Genomic DNA, 23,449 nt, shown 5'->3' on the forward strand with positions numbered 1-23,449 from the left:
AATAGTTCTTGTGTTTCTCTTGTATAATGTAAAAAAAAATAAAAATGATCAGAATCATCAACACTGAGCAGATCTCTGGATGCTAACTCTAATAATCTGAACTGAATTATATAATTTTTAAACAATTATAAAAGCAGATGTTAAGATTTGAAGTTCGCCCTTGTGTATTAACATTAGAGATGTTCATAATCATCTGCAAATATGAGTGTTTGACCAATTGATACTGTCAGTTTAACACAATTATTTTATTATTATTCAGTATCAGTACTACGTAGGGGTGTTTTCCATCACGGGCCTCACAGTAAACGGACTGTACAGCGTGTGGACATGTTACTATAAAAAACAGTGGACAAGCTGTCTGGTGAGGACAAAGGTAGGCCAGGCCTGTTCATGGAGGGAGCGAGAGAGAGCACGTGTTATGCCGAGTTTTGGCTGCCTGCTGAAAACTGCACAGAAACGTGCCGAGCGAAAGCCGGATGTAATGCTGAGGTAATTTGTGGGAAACACTGTGTCGGCCACTTGGTCGGTTTTATTCTGCTTTCCTCTGTTCACAGCAGCGCTGCATGTGTGTGATGATGTGACACTGTTTATGCTGCTATTTGCCAATGTAAAAATAAGATATCAGTGAGAAAAAAAAAGTATCTAAAAGAATATTTCTAATCAAAGATGAACTGTTGAGTTGCTTCCAAACCGTTTTAATTGGTGAGGTGATTCACTTTTTATCGAGGTGAATGAAGCCAGTTTAGCATTACACAGTTCTTTAGACAAACTCGGAGGATTGCAACAAGCCAATGGCAATACCTGGATCACACAAACAGCTATGAGAAAACAGACAGGGGGAGGGAATAGTAAAAGAAGTTTGCCAAGTTTCACAGGCGATAAAATTAATGATGATTACATCAACAGCTGTCAATAACCGGAATTTCTTCAGAAGGGAAGAACATTGCTGTGTAATCAATGTGGGAGTATTTATCTGTTTCCAGATTTGTTGAATAATTCTAAAGCTGAAACTAAAACAGTACTAATAAGTGTAATTACAATAACAATTAGTTCCAATTATCTGATAAAAAAGAAAAAAAATGCAGGACACATTGACATGTTGAGCTGAAATATTATATCACATGTACGAAGTTATTGATGCAACTTATATTCCTTTCTGGAGAGATACAATTCATTTGTTCTTGTGTTGACAGCTCTCCATGCATTACACTGCATTTAGATGACAATGACTATAATTTGATGCAAGACAGGTTGTCATGAATTGAAATATTACATTTCATCCCACAGTTTCATCTGTGTGTCAGCTGGGGACTAAAACTACATGTGAAAATGCGTAATGTGATAAAATGCTGAGATTTAGACACCACAAATCTGAAACAGATCACAGAATTACACCCAACTACATCCAGCGTGAAAACACTTTCCCTTGATTTCCCTTCAGTGTCATGTCAATACAGAAAACATGTCACCAAAAAAAGTGGGAATAGATGAAGAGAAGATAAAAGACGTTTCTGGAGCTGGAGTTGTGCTGTGGACACCGGTAAAGTGCCAGTCCATTGTTTGCAAAGCCCGCAAAGCAAATGTCGTTGGGCAGAAAAAAGGCTGAATAACACGAGGCTTAAAAACTCCCACATCACTTGGTTTCTTATGTTGTTGAGATACAGTGCTCGGAGAATTCACATCATTGTATTACGGGCAGACAGAGCATGGAATTTGGATCTCTATAGCTTGACAGTACTTCACATCAACAAAACCTCTACTGTCAGGAGGTGAGAGAAGAGAAGTAAATGGAAGACAAGTATCCAGACAAGTAGGTACTGTCACAAACATTTCTATCAATCAAAAAAAATGGACACAACCCTCAGCTATTTCGTTTATTCGTAGTGTCAACTATACAACAAAGTAACAACGTTTACTAGTCGGCTCGAGGGGGGTTATACAACAATGGGTGAATGTCCTTTGTCCAGACTTGTATTTGATATATGGTAACTGGGAGAAAAGAATGTACAAAGAGTAGAGATGTATATAATGTATACTGTTGCATTTTGTCCTACAGCACATCCACGCTAAGATTATAACTCTTACTATAGGTGATGACATATTATTTGGGAACCGGCCGTCACCACAGCCAGATCAAGTGCCCTCCGAATGTAGCCTAAATACTTCACAACTATAAGGCTAAAAAGGCACTAATACTGTTCAAATAAGACATATCTTGAATAACAAAAACAAGAATTTAGCTTTGAATGCGCTTTGAATATGTTTTGAGCATTGTGTTTACAAAGGCCATAACTTGTCAGAGCCCCGAGTGATGTGTCATCAAAAGCTTTCAGATGAGAGGTTTTTATGTCGTCAAATCTGGAGAAATGTTGAAGGAGAAATAGATGATGATAAGCGCCTTTGTCACAGAACTGATGAGGACAGCTGAAAAGCATGATTTCTAAAATTGGATTATACTGAGGCAATTACTCAATTTACTCAATCAGTTGGTAATTGTACTTCATTTACAAACACACGTTTGCTTCTTTATACACCCGGCATATATACCATGTTCATACAGCTGAGTCTCTGATAAAGCTGTTCACATTTACAAGTTTTTCCACGTCTGTTGTCAGACAATGGAACAAGTATGAGGAGACTGAATCACTGCCCTTTAACACCAAAGTCACCAAGCCATTTTCAAGTGTGAAATGTAAAAATTGAGAAATTGTGTAAATTCTGATTTCATAACAGTTATGTCGCCTAACCCCCCCCCCCCCCCCCCCCCACGACACACATACCTCTGTTCTGGGATTTAAGATTTGTTTACTTTTAAATGATTAGACAGACACGAAGTTAGAAGCTCATTCACGTCTATGTCAGTTACCATGCAGACTCCGGGAGAGGTGCCCACAGAGGGAAACGCCAGCCTCGCACTCGCTGGGCAAAACTGTTGACTGTTTTCAACAGAGCGTCGAAAAGGGTTGTCCAAAAAGGTGCTAGATTAGTCGCAAGATGCCTTTTGGAAAATAAATAAATAAATAAACAAACAAACTAAATAATAATAACACAAAAGGTCACTTAAAAGATCTGGACAGTCAGTAAATCTGGAAAAAGACGTGAAGTTGGCAACGCTGCCTGTAAATGCCCCCCTGCTCACGTGATAGAGTCTGTTTGTTTTGACTCATTCATTTTGATACCAGCCAGTTAATCGGCCAGTTAATCAGCCGGTTAATCAGCCAGTCAGTCAATCAGTCAGCCAGTCAGTCAGTCAGTCAGCCATCTACACATTTGCATTCGTAGGGCTGGCCCCCGTAGCAGTGGAGCCAGAAAAGCGAGATCATTTTTTTCATTCAGAGGAAAGACAGTGAGTCAGGGACAGACTGGGGGTTTTCAAGCTAAATGGTTTGAAAAGAAAAGAGATAAGAGAGCAAAGGGGGTAGGGGTGGGTGGGGGGGGGGGGGGAGCACTCAGCTTTGTGGTGTTAAATGTGATCAGTGACAGGTCAAACCGACAAGCCTTTAGGGAAAAGAAACAGAGGATACTGAAAAAGTCAACACTGAGTATTATTATTTCATCAGTGCCACAGAGGGAGAGAGTCTGACAAAAGACAAAGACATGAGGTCAAAATAAATACATTCAGGGGTTGGGGGGAAAAAGCATGAACATCCCTGCAACAAATACTACACTGTTGAAAAGATTTAAGTTCCTTTTCTTTTTTTAGTTTCAGCTGCTTCATTGAATTGACATGATATGATTACTTTCTCTCCTGTATATACATAAGTTAGATCTATTAGGACACACTAGTTTGAGTTTCTGTTTTTGCACACGTCTGCCCTGCTGTTTGTGAGCAGCTCACTGAACGTCGAGCTCCGGGGGTGTTGTTCAGTAACTGACCCGGCACTATAACCTAATGTGGAGGAGCTGAAAGTGAAAGCACAATTTCCCTACGGGGATTAATTCAGCTTCGCCACGAACCTTCTACGGGGACTATACTGCCACCTCACCAGGGTCACAAGCTTTGAAATCTGAGAATGTGATGAAAGCCAAATTGAAATATGATGCCACTACTGAAGGCTGAATCAACAAATGACCAAATATATTTGCATCAAGTAGGGAAATGGGAGATTCTGTTCTGAACTCTTTACATATCACTCCCCAACCCCATCAACATAATAAACGAGGGGATATATGTCGCTACCCTCTGCTATTAAGATGAGATAGTGTGTAAGCAATAATGCAGAATATATTACCGGTCTGTCAGCACAATATTGATCAAATATAATAATGGCTATCATAAATATGCAGAACCAAAATCACACAATTCTTCTGCTGAGTAAAATGGGTCATACACACAGAAATACATTCCGCAGCCAGTGCTATAGATCTGAGGACATGGCATGTTACATTACCTTCCATCTCTCTGTAAATAATAATTACATTATCATCATAAGAAAAGAGAGCAAACGTTAGAGACAGAAGCGGGGAAATGAGATAACAACGGGATGAGCGGCATTTTGAGAAAGGGAGAGATCAAGGGTTGACTGAGCTCTACAGAGCGAAATCATCCAGAACATCGACAGAACAGTCACCGGTCTGTGACCAATTGAACACGCTCACGCACGCACACTCACACACACACACACACACACACACACACACACACACACACACACACACACACACACATGCGTGTGTGTATATTTGTACACTCTCTTAATGGCTTCAACTCTGACATTGACTGATCTTCACAGTCCCTCCTGGTTTGTGTTTAAACGTGTGTCTTTGTGCGTGCACGTACATGTGAATGTCATTGAGCGTGCACATCTGTGTGCTCCTGTGGCTCTACAGAGGCAGTGAACCAGGACATTCCAGGACACAAGAGAAAGTCTACAGGGAACTGCAGCCTAACTCAAACAATTTCCCACAAACACAGCCAGTGAAACGCCAAACAGAGATTAACATAAGCAGGACTGCATTTACAGATATACAGGCAAGTTCAACCAAGATAAAGGACTATATGTTACACACCCAGACACAGCACATACATATTCATCAATCCAATGAACCCTAACCCTGTTCCATATCAGGAGTCACTGACACAGAAGCTAGTTGACCTCTTTTCAAAATCTTGCTGGTTGTCAATAATTGAAATCTCAACATAGCAGACGGAGCAAAAGAGAGGCGACCTGAGAGGAAGACATAAAAGATTGGAGAACCAAAGAAAAGGAGGTAGAAGAGAGTGGGAGTGAAGCCGGAGAGAGGATGAAGAGAAGAGGAACATGAGGAGGGAGAGAAAGAGGGAGAGTTGTAGGACAAGACGAGAAGAAATCAATACGAGTGAGATGGCAGCAAAGGAGGGAAAGAGGTCACAAATCACCCGAGCCAATACTTTGTGTGCCCAGATTGTGATGTGCGTGTGTGTGCACGTGTGCGTGCATGTGTAGATGTGGAGTCACAGGTCAGTGCTAGCAGACTAATAACCATTCACACTTTGGCTAATGGAGACAAAGTAAGTAACCTAGTACACAATATGTCATTAGCACACTTCAAGGCTAATGGAGATATACTGAGGTCATACGCACGGTGCTTAAGCAAACACTGGACATGCCCTTCACAATAACATATGCAGTCTGGTCAGATTATGCTGGTCTTCACCTTAAGTCACATTAATTCAGATAGAGCTATAGTAAACATGCTGATAATGTGGCGGTATTAAAGTACCTGTCTGGAGGAAGGTGTGTTAGGAAGGTAACTTCATTCAATGACTGTTCGGGGTCGGACGGCGTGGGGACCAGCAGCAGCAGGTCGAGTGAGCCATGTTTGTCAAGGATACTGTGACATGCAGTGTTGCTGCTAGGGGAATCCTGCCTGTTGCCCCCCCAGCTGGAATCTAACCTCGGTGACCCCTAGGCCACGCTGCTGCCCTCACCCCACTCCCACAAAACGATCCTTGCCTGTGACCTTCACCTGGCCTCCCCAGCCTCCAGATGAGGCTCCATGTGAGCACAATCCAAGTTATTTATTGAGCCGTCATGAAGCTCACGTATAGGTACACTTCCCATTCATTATACTGAAAACTAGGTATTCATTACACCTTCTTAGAGGTGTCAATATTTATTAAGAGATTTAACTGATGAAAATAAAATAAAATATTTGATTGTATGCAATCTATAATCAGTGTTATAGTCAATACTGTCTAATGATGTTGGTTTGGTGCCTCCTTAGAAAGCTTGCAGTAATTATCTATACACATTAGACATTTAATCAGGTGTTAATTTCATGTCTCAAAAAACAATAAAGACCATTAAAATTTAGATTAAAATGTACTGTCTTGTGTTTACCTTTCCTCCACATTATTCCTTTCATTCAGCCTTCCTTAATTCATCCTTGGTATGATCTAATAACTCATTATGCTTATTTATTTAGTTCTCTTTGCTTTTCCATCCTATTACAAGAAAAAAATGTTTCCTTTTTTTTCTTTTTGACAAGAACAACCATAGAATTTCACTGATGCAAGACATCACACAAAAAGCATCACACAAAAAGCATCACACAAAAAGCTGTTTCACAGACTTTCAAGCTGGTTTCATTGATGTTCCAACTTTTTCCATGTACATTTTCACTTTTTGTTTTCTTTTATCTCGATCCCCAGGGTCAAAGTAACACTGTGATTCAGCACTTACGCTGACTTTCCTTTTCCTGCAAAAAAAAAGAAGGATGAGAAACACAGGGAGGAGGAGGGAGTTGGAGTGTGCACGAAAGTGGAAGAAAACAGCACAGAAGGATTCATATCATCTCTCTCTTCAGTGTGACCCCCCGATATCGGTTGGCCTACGCAGCCCTCTCAAAGGTACCCTCCATCAGCATCCCTCCATCATCCCTTATACCTCCCTCTCCAGCCCCCTCAAGCTCAGGTTTTATCTCCCTCTGCTCTCTCCGATTTCAGTCGGTGGAAATTAGAGTAAAGGGAAAAAACAGCATGGAGCAAAGAGACAGGAAGAGAAGAGAGAGGGAAAAAAAGAAAGAGAAAGGATTGGACAGAGGGGTGAGAGTGAGTGAGAAGACAGAGATAATAAAAACAGCATGGGGCCCATAGCTTCTAGCTGTTTCTGTGAAACAGCAGGAAAGAAAGAGGAGAAAACAGCTTACAGAGTTTAGGTTTTCACACTGATAAACAGTGAGCACGCGCACACACACACACACGCGCGCACACACACTACATTCACCAAGCACAGACCCTACAATAGCTTTTAATGTGATTCACTCCAAATATGTTATATTATATGAATAATAAATATTCAGTTTATCCATAGTCCCGAACGCTTTTGTTCCAAGGTGACCTAAATGCTTTGCATAGGAGCTGAACAATAATTGTAACAGAGAATTTCATGTATCATGGTTACAGTGAAAAACATATTAGATGATGAAGTATTCACATCCTTTATTTAAGTATAAGTACTAATAATTTACTGAAAGTATACAAAAAGATTGCAATTTGAAATCAGAACTATTATACTATCATATAATTAATTGTACGATTTGCTTCAAAGTAAAAAGCAGGATTTACTGTACTGTATTTATTTTTTACATTACGGGGTAATGTTGATTATCTTATCCAATACTGTCAATTCAACTTATTTGTTTGGTTGGTAAAATTTCTGAAAAAACAACTTGGAATGTCATCATGTCAACATGGCCGATTATAAATGATCAAAATCGTTGTTTATTTACTGTAGGTGTGTGACAGCAGCCAGACTTGAACGTTATAAACACACACACACACACACACACACGCACACACACACACACACACACACACTAATGACAGCTGGGGAAATTTGTTTCTTTATGGGGTCAGATCAAGGTCAGTGTGCGTCCGTTTGTTAGTCGAAAGTTAGTGAGTAGACAGACAACGGGGATGTGGCCAGGATTTGTAAAATGAGAAACAATTCAGATTTTGTAATTGCTAAAATATCAAAATATTTTTTTTGTCAGGGATTAAAGTTATAAACAATGGTTTGGAGGGTTTCCTCTTTTGTCCTCAAGGATAATCCCATAGGATAATATCCAGAGTGATACCAGACTGAGGATTTCAGTTTCTTTTTCGAGGGATGGAAATTATCTCGCCTCTCTCTTACATTTTATGTGTGTGTGTGTGTGTGCGTGTGTTTCATGTTGTGCAATCTGACTGACTAATGACGAGGAGAGATGCAGACACACTGCCTAGATGAGATCTCAGTTTGGTTTAATTTCATCCAATATTGCTAATAGACAAATGTGCATGGTACTTCTTCTTTTTTTGACAGACTTCCAGTTTAGCTCTGAGAAAAACACATGTCAAAACAGTAAAGTTGCAGAAAACTTTTTTCATTACAAATTATATTAAAGAGATGAGTAAGGAGAAAATGTTCCAGTGGCAGTAATCTCCAAACTGCAACAGCTCTTGATATTGCATAATGCACCCAGTTTATTGACTTATTCATTATGTTCTTATTCCTATATCTGCATGGATTGTGATGTGCTTGAAAGATTAAGTGTCCTGGAGCAGTACAATAGCAAGTCAATCAATTTCTTATTAAAGTGATATTATGATGGCTTTGTACATGATAAATTAAGCATCAATTGAAGCATATCTTGAGCAGTTCATAATTTAAAGTCCATGTTGTAACTTTGCCGAGGATTATTTCCACAAGCAGGATCCCTCAGGAAGTTGAGTCTAAATTCAAGTTATAAAATAAAGTTTGGTAGGAAATTTGATATAAAATAAATAACACTTAATTTTTTCAAATTACACAGATTTTTTTGTATGGCTGACTGGTTGATTTTGATCCCTGAAAGACCTCATGGTGTCCATCACATTGTGCAAGAGCCTAAATCCTCGTATCCTAATTGTACACAACTTCCTCTCAATAACCCACTGTCTGGAATCCAGCTGCTAGCAAATGAATGGCTGATGGGAGAGTAATAAATGACTAGTAGCAACATATGATGTCAGTAATGAACACAGAGGTAGGAGGAAATATGAGAGAAATAGGATGCTTATTGTAGATAACACATATGTCAGCCTAACCTCAGAAACCCTAGATTAATGCCAGGTAAAATGACTGGGTGACGATAATATTACAAGCCAATATGTCACGTATAGGCTTCTTGGAAAACCCAAAAAGGATGTAAAATAAAGATGTGTAAAATGGTGACAGAGAATGAAAACAGAAAATAACTAAATGCGAAGAGAAAACACATTAATTTCATATTTGTACCTGTTGTTTCACTCCTCTCATATTTACTACTATCAGGTTTTGTTGCATTAATTTGCTGCTGGTTCCGTCTCTGTCTTGGATTCATCATTATAGCAGACCCGCTAAGCTACCAGGACACCCAACAGACACACACACATACACACATTACACACAATGTTTGGCCCCAGGGTCTGCTTTGTATCGCACGGCAAAATCTACAGTGGGCCAGTCAATGTGTCAACTCGAGGTTGAGACAGAATCAGAAGCTCTGCTTTTCCTCACAACTGTATTAAACACGGACACTGTCAAGCATCAAAGGGGGAGCAGATTAAACACGTACTAAGTATTTTGCCTCCATAGAAAAACTTGGCGATTCAACCTCCAACATACCGAGTTGTAGCTACCGAAGCCCACAGTGTATTTCATTCAGCAGGTACCATACATCAGGAGTTTTCAAACTGTTTTCAGCCTGTGTTTAATCGCTCGCTTCGGGGACCCAGGCTCATTAACAAGCAGGTGGAGACCCATAAGCTGAGCTCATGTCAACCTTAAGTTTAAAAAACCAGGCTGTGTACATCTTTGTCTTCCTGCCAAAGCAACAGCATGATTCATCATTACCTAGCCAGCAGAGTAATACCATGTGCCGTCGAGTGACAAGAGCGGAACTTTGGCTGCGGTCCAGTTCGTCACTGTGGATCCTATTAAACTGTCCTGTGAACATTTCAGTACAGTCGCTGACAGTGGGACAGCTGTGTACACACATCTGACATGTGACCTGGCTCGCTGCACAAATGACAAAACATCTGAATAATGGATTTAACCTGTTTGCTTACAGTGCACCAGTAAGGCAAGCGGGGCGGACGACTATGCAGTATCACAAAGAAGAAAAAAAATCATCACATTCATTTTGTCAGGTACGTTTTGTGGAAAAAAGCTCAACTTATAAGTGTTGAAAGGACTTGATTTGACTTTATACCTGTGAACTTTAGACATATGGAAATGTATTTTCAATTGTGTATAGTGTGTGTATAATTATCAGTTGTGGAAATTAAAATGCAATGTATTAAATGCATGTATTTTTTATTCACCCACTCCATCTATTTGATCATTACTTTTTCATCATGTATCAGTCGTGGATGTTCATCATCAAATTGCCAACATTCACTGCACTCTCACACAAAAGCGATTATTTCACACTGAGTTAAACATAAAAAACATAACTGCACTTTACATTATAATTTTTTTGACAGAGAGCACTGGTGGCAAAAAATGCCACCAGTGCTCTCTGTCAAAAGAAACAACATTGTGTTAAACAAAAACAGACAGTCCCTGTAATGGCTTTATGTTTTGCAGCATTTTTTTCAACATTATGATCTGATCGGCCCACTTCCTGTTGCACTTGAGATGAAGCTCTGCGTTAGATCTGTGTGTGTGTGTGTGTGTGTGTTTGTGCGAACAGGCTTGCATGTGTGCTCGTCTAGACTCCTCTCACCTGAGTTCTCGTCCACCCGCTCCTCCACAGTGTGGTCCTTCTGATGGACCCACTCACTGTTGCACTTGAAGTAAATCTGTGTGGCGGGCGTCGCCTTGCAGTAGAGATTGACAGGCTTGTTCTTGACAATGTAGCCTTCCTCGGGTTCGAACAGGAAGTGAGGTAAGGGCTCTGGCGGGTCGGAGGGGAAGGTCTCCGGGAGTTCGCTCAGACTCAAGAAGTCATCATCGTCTCTCACTGTGAGAAGGAGAAAAAAAGGAAAATGTTAAAAGTTGTGACAGTCACTGTTATTCAGTAGAGAATATTTTTTTCACTGCTATCCAGCTCAGGCAGTCTTTGTTTTATCGACTCACTTTGAGGACTAACAGGGTACAAAACGAGTTCAGGGAAAATATGCTGCATTTTTCAATCATCCATTCTTGTTCTGTTATTCACACCAGTGAGCAGCATTGTCTAAAGCTCTGCTCTGAACCGAGTGTGTACTAGACATTGCTGTTCTCATCTGATCACTAATATTTGCCGTGCCACAAGCCAGTGACCTGGACAGAGAACAATTTTCTTCCACTGAGCCATAAAGTGCACCTTTAATAAGCAACTGATTGTGGTGTCCATTTGTGGACAAAGACAAATTGATAGACGGGGAGCAGAAGGGGGGAGGAGGTACGAGGAGGGTCAAAATGCCTGGTTGCCTCAATATCGATGATCTAACGGTTGGATGGGATTTTGGCCTGCTGTCTTGCAGATTGAGCAGTTCCATTGTTTGATCTGCCGCATGTCTGCAGTCAAAAGGTCTGTTAGATACCTGAAAAACAGCGTATTCTTTTTGGAATCTTTTACTTTCTGTTAATAGTAAATTTTTGCACAAAGAAACACATCCTATTTCTCTTATTTATTAAATATTAAGGTTGTCTTGTTTGCATAGACTTTGTGGGGGATGTTTAAGAGCAAAATTGCAGGAGGAATACTCTGCTTATATGTTGGCGCCGGTCATCTGATCCTTACAGTGAGAGCAAAGAAGTTGCACATCCAGGCCGTGCAGGAGTGCAGATTTAGTGTGAGTAACACAACACAAATTCATAAAAATGCAGTGACTGCCCAGAAAACCAAAATTAACAAAAATTCCAACTATTTTAAACAAATATTTGCATCATGAAAGTTTGGACTTTTAATAACGCCTGAGAATGTCAAAGTATTGTTGGGGCCAATTTCAATTTTAGGGAGTAAAAAGTCCTGAAAGCTATATCAGAAATATACATATATATATATATATATATATATATATATATATATATATATATATATATATATATATATATACAGTGAAGACAGACCGGTCAACATGACATGACAGTAGGGAGTGAAATAGGCAGGAAAGTCATGACAGACAGACAGAATTGCAGGAAACAACTGAACAGACAGAGCAGCCAAACCCTGAGGGCATCAGCAACTTCATTCTCCTCCATCCTGTCTTTTCAGTGTGACCCCACTACACGCCCACACATGGCCTTCATCAAAAGGGACACCGAGAATGTTTTGTCACCCGGTTGCCAAGGTCAACGAAACACAGAGGATTACAAGAGCAGGTGGGAGGGAGAGGAGGAGGCCTTTCTTTCTTCCTCTCCCATAGACACACATACGCACATATTAAAAGTTAAACCACACAAACACGCTCATTTTTATCTAACTTGTAATTTCCCTCCACTCTGTCATCATCCAATTTCATTCAAACTGTCCTTTTCTCTGTGTGTATGTGCATCTTTGTGCGACTGCCTCACCTGGAGAGTTGTGAGTCATCGGGACATTTTTAACACAGAAACTTTTTGACACACAGCTCCGAGGTTTTTTTTTCCCGAATCTAATGTACCGTGGCTACAGTCACACCTTGACACTCCAACAAAAATAACATACTGTAATACACAAAATTGCTACAAATATTGAGCCTTTATACGCCTGTACACACACACACGCGCGCGCGCAGCGTGCTGTGGGCTGGGAGCGAGAAGCAGCTTAGGTAAAACAACAAGACACAAATGGGGGGAAAATGAGTAGGCAGCGTCCCCACTTTGATGTCACAAAGCTGACATTTTCTCTCGTAGTTCTGTAATTAGTTCTCTGACAGTATGGAAATTGGAAGACATTTTCTCTGCATAATTTCATTATGTGTGGGAAATTTTCTCCCACTCGAGGGTTATTTATCCAGTGTCATGTTCAGCCATTTCTCTGTCAGTCTTGTATCTCACTCGCGGCACTGCCTCCTCTTTCAACGCACATTTCTGGTTCCTTCATGCTTCTCGGCCACTCTGCTTTACACCCCTGCTGCTTTTCACATTGCCCCAACAACCCATTCTCACCCTCATCTGTCATTCAGAGCTGGGGGGTGGTTCGTTGCTTTCGAGCGACAGCAATAAATTATTGATTGGCACAAGAAACATGATAGCCAGAGAAAAGGGAGGGGGGGGTGGAGAGAAGGGGGGACGGTGGAGAGACATTTTTCACATGAATAAAAGCTTTGTCTCATAAATACCCACTATTTCCTTTCCCTCCTGCACCATCATTGCTTCTCTGGTCCTCTCCTCTCACCACTTTGCACTCTTTCTGCTTCCTATCTGTTTTTCTTTTTCCATCTTCTTCCAAAACCTCTTCTTGTTTCTGATCCTCTTTACCCCCACTTCTCTTTCCTGATCCCATGACAGAGTGAATTACTGATCCTAACAACCCAGCCCATAACTGTCTTGCCTGAATGCTGTCATCAATAATGGATGGCTGAAGCAGAACAATGTACTGGTTCGATTTACGGCATGTAGTAAATATGTACCAGGGGCAAAACCCACATTTATTCCCATCCGTTACGCTTTTAGGTTGGCCCACTTCAGAAAACCTACAAACCCAACCAATAAATATCTGTAAATGTGTTAAGGAAGATGTCATCGGGAGTGACCAATTATATTCAAGTGCCACTGACAATGTGAACTGATCTATCATGTGGACAGAGAGATTGATGGACCAATGGCAAAGGAAAAGAGAGGAGAGAGGTAGATTGAGGGAGGAAAACATGACATGGTATTCAATTATTAACATAGGTGGACATGGTATGAAACAACCCCTATACTACACTAGAAATGTGACCACATCTTTTCTATTAAAAAAAACAAAAGCCTCTCATAGGCATAGATTTGTATATGGATGTTAGTGAGAATCTACACAGAATTGCAAGGTTTGTGTTTCCAGTAAAAACAATGTAGAGTCAAAGAAAGATAAGGGGATATAATAAATACTGAACTTACTTTATCTTTCATGTCAATAAACCACTTCACTGAGTGAACTGTGTGACTTGTAACAGTTACATCACTAGTACCAAGAGTCTGAGGCTGAGGAATTCAGAGGTTTACAACTTAAAGCAAGTCAAACTGTGCCATATACGGTCAAAATGTCTCTTGGGTAGGAGTGCGTGTATTGAGTGCGCACGTGCGTATGTGTGTGTGTGTGTGTGTGTGTGTGTGTGTGTGTGTGTGAGTGTGTGCGTCTGTGATGTGCATCAGTGCAGTAGCTGTGGAAATCGTGAGATCATACTGTCTTATCTGAAAGTTAGAATGTGCTGCAGCTGTAAAAACATACTGGATGCATACTGAGAAACACGTACACACACACACACACACACACACAAACACACAAACACACACACACACACCGGACACACACACACTCACGGACAACTAAGAAAACAAAGCTGGAATGATGCTTATCTATTTCAGACACGTTTGCTGCCAAATTACACAAGTCACATAAATATACACAGACAAAAATAAAACACACACACACACACACACACACACACACACAAACACAAACACACACAGAGAGACGCAAAAAACATTTGTGTATACCAGAAGAAACACATGGGCTAACATGTTTCTCCTTTTCCTTCCAATCTCTTTTCCTATCAACACACTAGCACACACATTATTTCTCGAACACAGGGAAATACAAATACCCATTCAAGGCAAACATATTACCCAGCGCTCCTGCCCACAGAACTCTCGCCTATAATTATCCCGTAAAACACACACACACGCACGCATGCACATGCACACACACACACACACACACACACACACACACACACACACACACACACACACACAGACACACTCGCACACACACACACACACACACACACACACACACACACACAAACTGTACTAGCAGCATACACACTTGCATACACACACATGCACAGTGGTAAAATGGGAATAATCTTGTTAGCTATCACCCTAAAGAGCAGCACTTGAGTGTTTCTCTCACTCAGTGGATGAACCGTCTGCTCTCTCAGTGTCTTTTACAATTTGCTGACATTACTGTTTCAAGAAAATAACAAATCGATTTTTGTAATTCTCTCTTTTCTAACCTCCTGCTGGGGATTCAATGGGCAACTTTCTTCAGTGTTTACTTATCCACCTTTGAATTATTCATGCTTTGACACAATAGCTGTACAAGATTTTCTGTAGACAGTTTTGCCTGAAGCTTTACTGTACCTGTAATCAGTGATCATAGAGCAGCGCAAGTCCATTTCCATTAAAGAAGGCGTTTGTCATATCATTGTTTGCAGTAATTGTATGCTACAGTACTCATAGTTATGCCTTTTTTTGCAATGAACAGTTATTGAGAAAAGCTTTTTCATTCTATTTTAATGAGTGGGAAAAAATGGTCTCATGATTCTGTCAGCAGCTTATGCTATTGTGTCTGTTTTACTCTAGTAGTTAGGTTTTTTTTGGTGTTGTGAGCACAAACGAACAAATTAAATCAACTCGTCAGAACAACTTCCACAGCTAGTTGCGCCAGGGGCATTTTGGATGTGTTAACCAATGAGTACAGATTTGGAAAAAAACAACAACTACTTGTTGCAGTACTAACAAACTTCTAATCTTTCTATCTTACTCTCTTTCTTTCATGTATTTCTGTTTGTGTTTAGTTTTCCCCTCTCTATCCCTTATCCAGAGTTGAATTCAGGAGGTGAAGTGGTTCAGATGAGGATGATAAAACAAGGCCCTGCAGTGTCATGGTGGTTGACAAAAGACATGATGTACAGTGCCGGTGCATGCGGGATCGACAGTGGTTAAAGTCAGTTGAGCTACTTGACATAGCATGCCAAAGTGTTCTACACCATGTCCTGGATTGTCGTATTCCTTTTGAAACGGGACGCCTGGCAGTCATACATCATCTGCATGTGAAATCTAATCAGGGTCTTATCCTCAATTGGCCCTTTGATAAGAGCCACATTATTCAAGACACGAGTAGACATGCAGAGTGAGAGAACTTAATCACCCCATTACCTTTGTCCAAAGGGATCAATTCATTTTTACATATATTTGAATATAAACACACTAAAGTAGTCAAGCTTCTAGTAATTCCAACATACTGTATACAGCAGCCCGACAGTAAATCACATTGATGCACATTTACTCTCCCTTTAGCAGGCAGGATTCAACTACGTATACATCCCTTTCACTGTGCACGTTCACACAACAGCCATTCAGCTCTCAGCAGGCAGCTCTCAGCTGAGCACCGGCCCTGCTGCTCCTGTAAGAGCGTACCGTGTCGTCCCTTGTGCCCTGCCCCAACCCCCGACCGATCGACTCAAGGAGTTAATCATCTGGAGATACCCCTCCAAGTAGCATGCCCACCAAGTTTGGTGAAGATTCGTCAGTGCGTATTTCGAGTTATTTTGCTCACACACACACACACACACACACACACACACACAAGGATATGGGTGAAACCATTAGCACTCCTGGTGCGCAAGGTAATACAATATATATATATATATATATATATATATATATATATATATATATATATATATACACATATATTATGGTACGTGGGAGAGGATATCTTCTAAATTTGATGACAGAAATAATCCCGTGGAGGATATAATCTACCACCCACAGCACACTCCTTGTGATCGCCCATAATATATCCATCTGGGTCTTTAGAGCTAAGGCAAATCATAACAGCAGAAAGTTCTTTGAAAGATAGAGTATCTCAGTATTGGAGCGGTGACAGCTGGTTTGCTTCCGCAGACTTTCATTGTGTGTGACATGTAAGGCCCCAACTAAAGCCTGGAACTAGATTTACAGCCTTGCCTGCAGAGGGGGAACTCTGTCAGGCCACAGCCGGCCTCAGTTAAGAAAGAAGTAAAAAAGAGCTACTGTTTATGAAATGAAAAAAAGATGTCTGGGAAAAGTTTTTTGCTGTACAAAGTATTCCTCATATGACTCTTAAGTGCGAATATATAAGTGTCTAATGTGTCTAATATATTTTGCCATTACACCCATAGCATTCAAGCTACAGTAAGACTTACACAAAGCAAAAAATATTATTTTTTCATATATGCTATTTTTTGTGCCTGAGATCACTGCATGTTTGAATGTATTCATACTGTACACTGGCATTTTGGAGTAAATTGTAGTTTATTCAGTCTCAATAATTATTTCACACACACAGACACGTTTCAGTGACATGCATATTTTATTTATTCCTAAATTATAATTGTAGAAGCTGCATTGCCTCTAGTTATACGGTCAGACTGCACCCAAAGTGCACATTAGTGTGTGTGTGTGTGTGTGTGTGTGTGTGTGTGTGCGTGTGTGTGTGTTTGTGTGCAGGAGGAGAGTCAATTAATGTGTTTTTAAGTCACAATACTGTAAGTCTGCGCAATAATTCTTATACATTATTTGTGCCTGTGGATTTATGTATATGTGTTGTGCGTCTTATTGCCTCCACAGTTGCATGTTGTAATATTTTTTTCATCTCAGCGCTGGATAAACAGTAGGGGAGTATTTAATATTCTATTGCAGTATTCTGGAGGCTCTCCCGAGGTCAGCATGTCCTATTTTAGTTTGTTATTTCATATGTTTTATTTCAGTTTTTAGTAGTGCGAGCAGCACAGAAGTAAGGACGGGCGGTCAGCCTAACACTTTGGTCCAGACTGACATATCTCAACAACTGGACGGATTACCATGAAATCGTGCAAAGACATTCCTTTCCCCCGGGGATGAAGCCTACTCGCTCTGACGATCTCTTCACTTTTCTGAGACAACTTTTTTCCAGCTGTATTAGCAACAAACTTCATACTCCAAAAGCATACTAACGATGTACCACAAAACTCACCAAAAACATTACTTTTTTAGGAGTGTCTGCAAAAGACTCTAATGGACTGTTTATATAATTATATTTATTATACAGAAAACAAAAGGGAAATGATCATTCCCTTGCACTTGACCTGAGGCATAAACACCAACTCAGTGGCTGCTTGGATGAGAGACACAGACTCACAGTTGGACACACATCATACACACTATAGACAACTGGGAACAGTCTCACTTTCAGCAAGGACACATACAGCACTGCAGCAGCTGATGAGTGGGCGTTTGCAGGTAGGCAGTGTGAAAGCACTCAGTAGCTATTTTCTTAATGGCTGTCTCTGCCAAGCATTGCATGCACACACAAACACACACACATCTTCAGTGGGCTGTGTGTGTGTGTGTGTGTGTGTGTGTGTGTGTGTGTGTGTGTGTGTGTGTGTATGTGTGTGTGTGCGCATCTATACTTTTCCTGAATGACAACTGCTGCAGATGTTGTAAGTCCCCGCATCATTGTACCGCTCCACTCTCTTCTTCCCTCTATCATTGTCTTTCCTCTTCCACTTGCCCTTTTCTTCTTCTTTGTCTTTCTCTCTACGTGTATGCACACTTCCTTGCTTCAAGCATCTTTCGGCATCCGATTTTCTTAGGTAGTTCTTCCTCACTCCACACAATTTGGGAAAGTAGTCTGGTTGTAAGGCCCAGAAACAGAGTGGGGGCGAACTACACTGCTCTATATGTAGAACTGGTCAGTGAGTATGGCCGTCTAGTCCCGAAGTCACTCCTGAGCCAGCATTTATCTCCTGTCCCTGTTACAAGTCAGCTTGGGTGTACGGATGCACTTCACTGGACAGCACAGGACGGTCCACGGCAGGGGGTTTGTATCCGATTTTGCTCTTTCAAGGTTGACTACCGAGCCATGAGGCTTTGGTTACAGTTTGTGCCTTTTCTCTTATGGCTCAGTGCGTGGGTTGAACCGTAAGAAAACCACACTATCGGCCACTATGATCATTTGTCTCAGTCTTCAGTGATGCTGTGGATCTTAATTCCACTTCCTCCTTCCGAACTATAGGTCACAGGTTTGCGAACCAGCAATGTGTCCTTTCTCCCAACCGTCACTTAAATCTCTCCTCAGTTAAAAACCACACCACACCCAGCTCGAGAAATGTGTCCGGTTGCAATCACAGATTCCACAACTACATCTCGCTATTTTGACCAAACAAATTCACAGCATAATACTTCTATGTTTCTTTTTCCAAATTCAAGGATTGCAGTTTCCAAAACTCTTTAATGTCTGTCTGAATTGGGAATAACGGGGTGAAATTGCATAAACAAAATAATGAGAGAGAAATCCATTCGGGCAGATGAAAAACAGATAAGGAAACAAAGAGAAAAGTGGTAACCACACGGACAGTCAGACAAAATAAATAATAATTATAATTATTTTACAATCATGACACACACACAAACTCACACGCGTTCAGATGGAATATCTCATTCATATGCATAGTCTTATGTAAGCTGGTGGGGGTACAAACTTGTGCAAGTTGCTGTGTAATGTTATCTTCCAGACGGAGTCTGTCTCCCTTATCCCAGGCCTGAGGGAACAGCAAACCTTCGCTTTCATTCATGTTCTACTATCACAGCTCAGCATCGCTATTAATACAAGCAGCCAGCGCAGTGCGGTGCATTAGAATATCAAAACGATGGCGGACTTCTATTTTCATGGAAATAGGACCCTCGCATTCTTTCTGGGTGGTTGACAGCTGACAGTACGAGTGGCTGGTTGTGTATACCACTGCATGATCCACATCGCGCTGTCCACCTGGTTCTCTCTGTTCTACGTGTGTGTTTTCCACCTGTCAGTACCTCTCTGTGCAGGTCGGTCTGTTTTTATGATTGCTTTTTTTGAATCTTTCCAATACGTCTGTCCTCTCCTTTTCATCTTGATCTACGATGTCTTTCCCGATTCCCTTACAAACCCTGTTTATAGTCACATTACATTTTCTGTGCACCTCTATCTTCTTCTTTTTTTCCAGTTCCCTACTTTCACTCTCCCTTTCTCTTCCAGTAGTCACAGATGTTTGCCGTCCTCTTGTCTCTTGGGTCACATCCCCAGGGGCACATTTCACGTCAACCTCAACTCACCCAGCCACTTTGTGCAAGACCATAGGTCTCTTCTTCCTCGTGGCATTTTCATCATTGTTGGTCCTCTGTTCTGCTGATACATCTGTGTTTTCATGCCTTTCCTCCATCGACTGTCTCCTCATTCCCATTGCTTCCCGTTGCCCCCCTGTCTCCCTCAGAGAGAAATCAAAATGTAATGCTCAGCCCAGTTTCAGCAGATAATTTGTTTGGTGAGTAAAAACTACTACAATGCACACAAACACGCACACGCACACGCTCACAGACACAACCACACAATGAAAAAAAAATAAAGATGGCTTCGACTCAAATGATTAAGAACAGCTTACAAGCTTATTTCATTTGAAGAATTTCCCATATTTTGGCTATTTTATTCAGAGCTGAAGATAAAATTGGATCAGACATTTCACTGCTCATGCCTTTCTCCATCTGGAGGCTCAGTGTCTCTCTCGCCTTCTTATCCCTCCTCTCTGCCGTCTCTGCCTACCACATTACTCGGTTTCTTTCACTCTATTAGCCAAAGTCTCCATCTCCCTGCTGTCTTCCTTTCCTCTTCTCGGTCCTCATTCCAACCCCCCCCCTCTCTCTGGCATCTTTCCACACCTCCCACTCTCATCTTCCATCCCCATTTCTCGCCTTTCCCATCTTCACTGTTCACTCATTTTCACCCTTTCTTAACACTTTGCCTTCCTGCTTTGCTATCTAGCATCCTACCACTCAACCCCCCCCCCCCACACACCCACCACACACACACTCACACCTCCTTCTTTCCCCATTTCTCCATCTCAAACTCTTCTCTTTTTTCACTACTTCACTTGCTCTCCACATCCTCTCCTCTCTCCCCCCGTAGGCCCCTATAAATAGAGCCTCCAGGGGCTTTCATAATGGACTTCTGCCTCTGACCTTATTACAGACACATTACTGACCATACTTCTCCCTCTTGCCTTCTTGTTTTCTCTTTCACTCATACTCACTGACAGAACACAATTGTTTCTCCCATCTCTCCTTTATTTAAAAAATACTTACACACTATCTAAAAAACTAAAACTTAAGATTGGAATTTTTCTTTTTCTTTGTTACCATTTCATCGTTTCCTTTTCATTCTCTTATTTCTCACAACACCTTCACCTTGTTGGTGCTTCCTTTCACCATTTTGCTGCCTTGTGTCACATAATTTCTTATTTAAACTTATTTATCTTCAGGATTACACTGGGTGTAACAAAAATAATGATATAAATTCCTTGACCTTACATAAAAACGCATCATGAGCGTTGCATCTTTCCTTGAAATGAGCTCCTTTGTTTGCAGGCTAATGAGCTGACTGACAGTTTGTGTTAATACCTACTGGTATTAATAATAAATGCCAGCAGTGCTGTAATAAGCCCTTTTGAAAATCTTAAGTGGCAACATGAGGAATTTTGGTCCGACATGGTTTGAGCCTGATAAAAATAAAAGTCCAACATGTCAAGTTATTCCTTTGACATCAACTCCATTGTTGTGTCCCTCCTCTCTGTCCTCTGCTGCCAGAGTCCTAATTAACTTTTATCATGGGTCTTCTTCCCTCACAATTACTCATTTCTGAAATGAGCTTGTGGGAACTAGAGCTGTGGTAACGAAGAGAGAGAGAGTGAGAGAGAGAGAGAGAGAGAGAGAGCGAGAGAGAGAGTGAGAGAGAGAGTGAGAGAGAGAGAGAGAGAGAGAGAGAGAGAAAGAGAGAGAGAGAGAGAGAGAGAGAGAGAGAGAGAGAGAGAGAGAGAGAGAGAGAGAGACTCATTTTATTTTTGGCCTTATTTTGGTCAAATCTGAAGCCATTTAAAATTGAGTAATAAAGGCATAAAAGACTGAATTACTGCCAAATTCAAGTGACAAAATTATATTATAATAGTAAATAGATGTATAAAGTGGATCCAAATGAAACCTGTCATCTGGGTTTCACACCAGATGTCCCAGCCTGAGCGATACAGGACCTGAGGGGTTTGACACCTTTGGGCCAGGTTCAGACCTAAATCATAAATATTACTGTGACACGATGCAATTTTACAATTAAATCTAATTTTCAGTCATTAAATTACAATGACGCCTTGATTGCAATGCAGTGAGATTTTTTCCTTTTCTCCTTAGCTCCTTACAAGTTCTATGAAGAAGAAGAAGAAGACGCCAACAGGTCTCGACTTGCCAGCTAGTTAACTGAATGAGTTATGGGTGGTTAGATGTACAGAATAAGAAGATCAAAACAGGAAGTTTTAGCAGTTTACAGCATGTTAGGAAATCATCATGTGAGGATTTAGCCAGGTAATCAATATGTGGAGAATATGAATGACAAGAACAAATCCACTCTATAAAGAGGCCAATAAGTTAAGATGGGGCTAAGTCTGTGCTGCACTGCATTTCACAAAGTACAACTTTATATTATATGTATATCATAACTCTTTGATCAAAAAACTACAGGAGTTTGGCAATCAATTCAGTACACAGCATTCCACTGGTACTGTACACACACAGAAACGTCATACATGATTCAACACTCAAGCCCTATGACAATGACAATATCATTGCTATTCATAGGAAGCGCTTCTACATGCACATTAAAAATTCATCTCTTACATAAAGTTAAGTCTGAGATGGTTTCAACATTAACCTCGACACGCATCTCCGCGTTCCCGGTGCTATAAACAGTACTCGTAAGCAAAGACATGTAGTTCTTCACCCCACAGCCGGGAGTGTGTACGGTAAGTGTCCTAGTTGTTCACTTGCACTTAGATTAAACACAGCCTGCACTTCATGGGCTCCCCGAGAGAAATACAGGGAGCCGTGCTGGTAAACATGCAGCTATAGGAGCGACTGAGTTCCTCTGTTGTATCATTGGTTTTCTTGACTGGCAGTTGATCGCTAACCATTTTGACATGTGGCCCAGATGCAAGCCATTGATGCTGGTGAAAGCCCAAACAATAGTGGAACTTGAAGAGGCATGGGTATACACTTCAAAGCTGGGAGAGACTTCACAAGCTCTAATGGCAGCCGGCAGCGAAGCCACAAAAGGTCTTTAAAGGGGGCAAGGAGGATAATGAGTAACTCCTGCCAGGAGAGTCCGTCCACCTTGAAGAGATATACTCACTTTAATCTGAAATACTTTTTACTCTTTTCTAAGCGCTGGGGCAACAGTGGTGGCATGAGTTAGACGAGCATCCTTAAAAAGAGCTGCAGTCCCATGGCTCCACGTGTTCACAGAACTAGCAGTGCTGCTCTGAGTCTGATGCTTTCTGTGATTGATTTTTTGGACCTGGATAGATCAAGAGATTTTACTGTGGCAAAAAGGTTCCTTTCCATTATTAGAGAGAAACGGAAACATCCTAGCTGTGGGAGTGAAATATTTATTAAAAGAATATCCATCAAAGCACTATTGAAACAATAAAGGGAAGAACATTCGGGACGACTTCTTTTCAACTTTT

General features: G+C 41.0%; 1 protein-coding gene across 3 annotated transcripts in view; it reads right to left on the minus strand.

The window, feature by feature from the left end:
- The window catches only part of LOC118313833 (netrin receptor UNC5C-like), a 171,822-nt gene that overhangs the window by 76,818 nt on the left and 71,555 nt on the right, over positions 1–23,449 (minus strand). For all 3 annotated transcript variants that reach the window (XM_035639759.2, XM_035639758.2, XM_035639763.2), the window contains exon 2: positions 10,714–10,950. In XM_035639759.2, the coding sequence (XP_035495652.1) occupies positions 10,714–10,950 (237 nt within the window). The remainder of the gene's footprint in view (positions 1–10,713; positions 10,951–23,449) is intronic.

This window comes from Scophthalmus maximus, chromosome 19 (genome assembly GCF_022379125.1).
Source record: "Scophthalmus maximus strain ysfricsl-2021 chromosome 19, ASM2237912v1, whole genome shotgun sequence".
Classification (NCBI taxonomy): Eukaryota; Metazoa; Chordata; class Actinopteri; order Pleuronectiformes; family Scophthalmidae; genus Scophthalmus; species Scophthalmus maximus.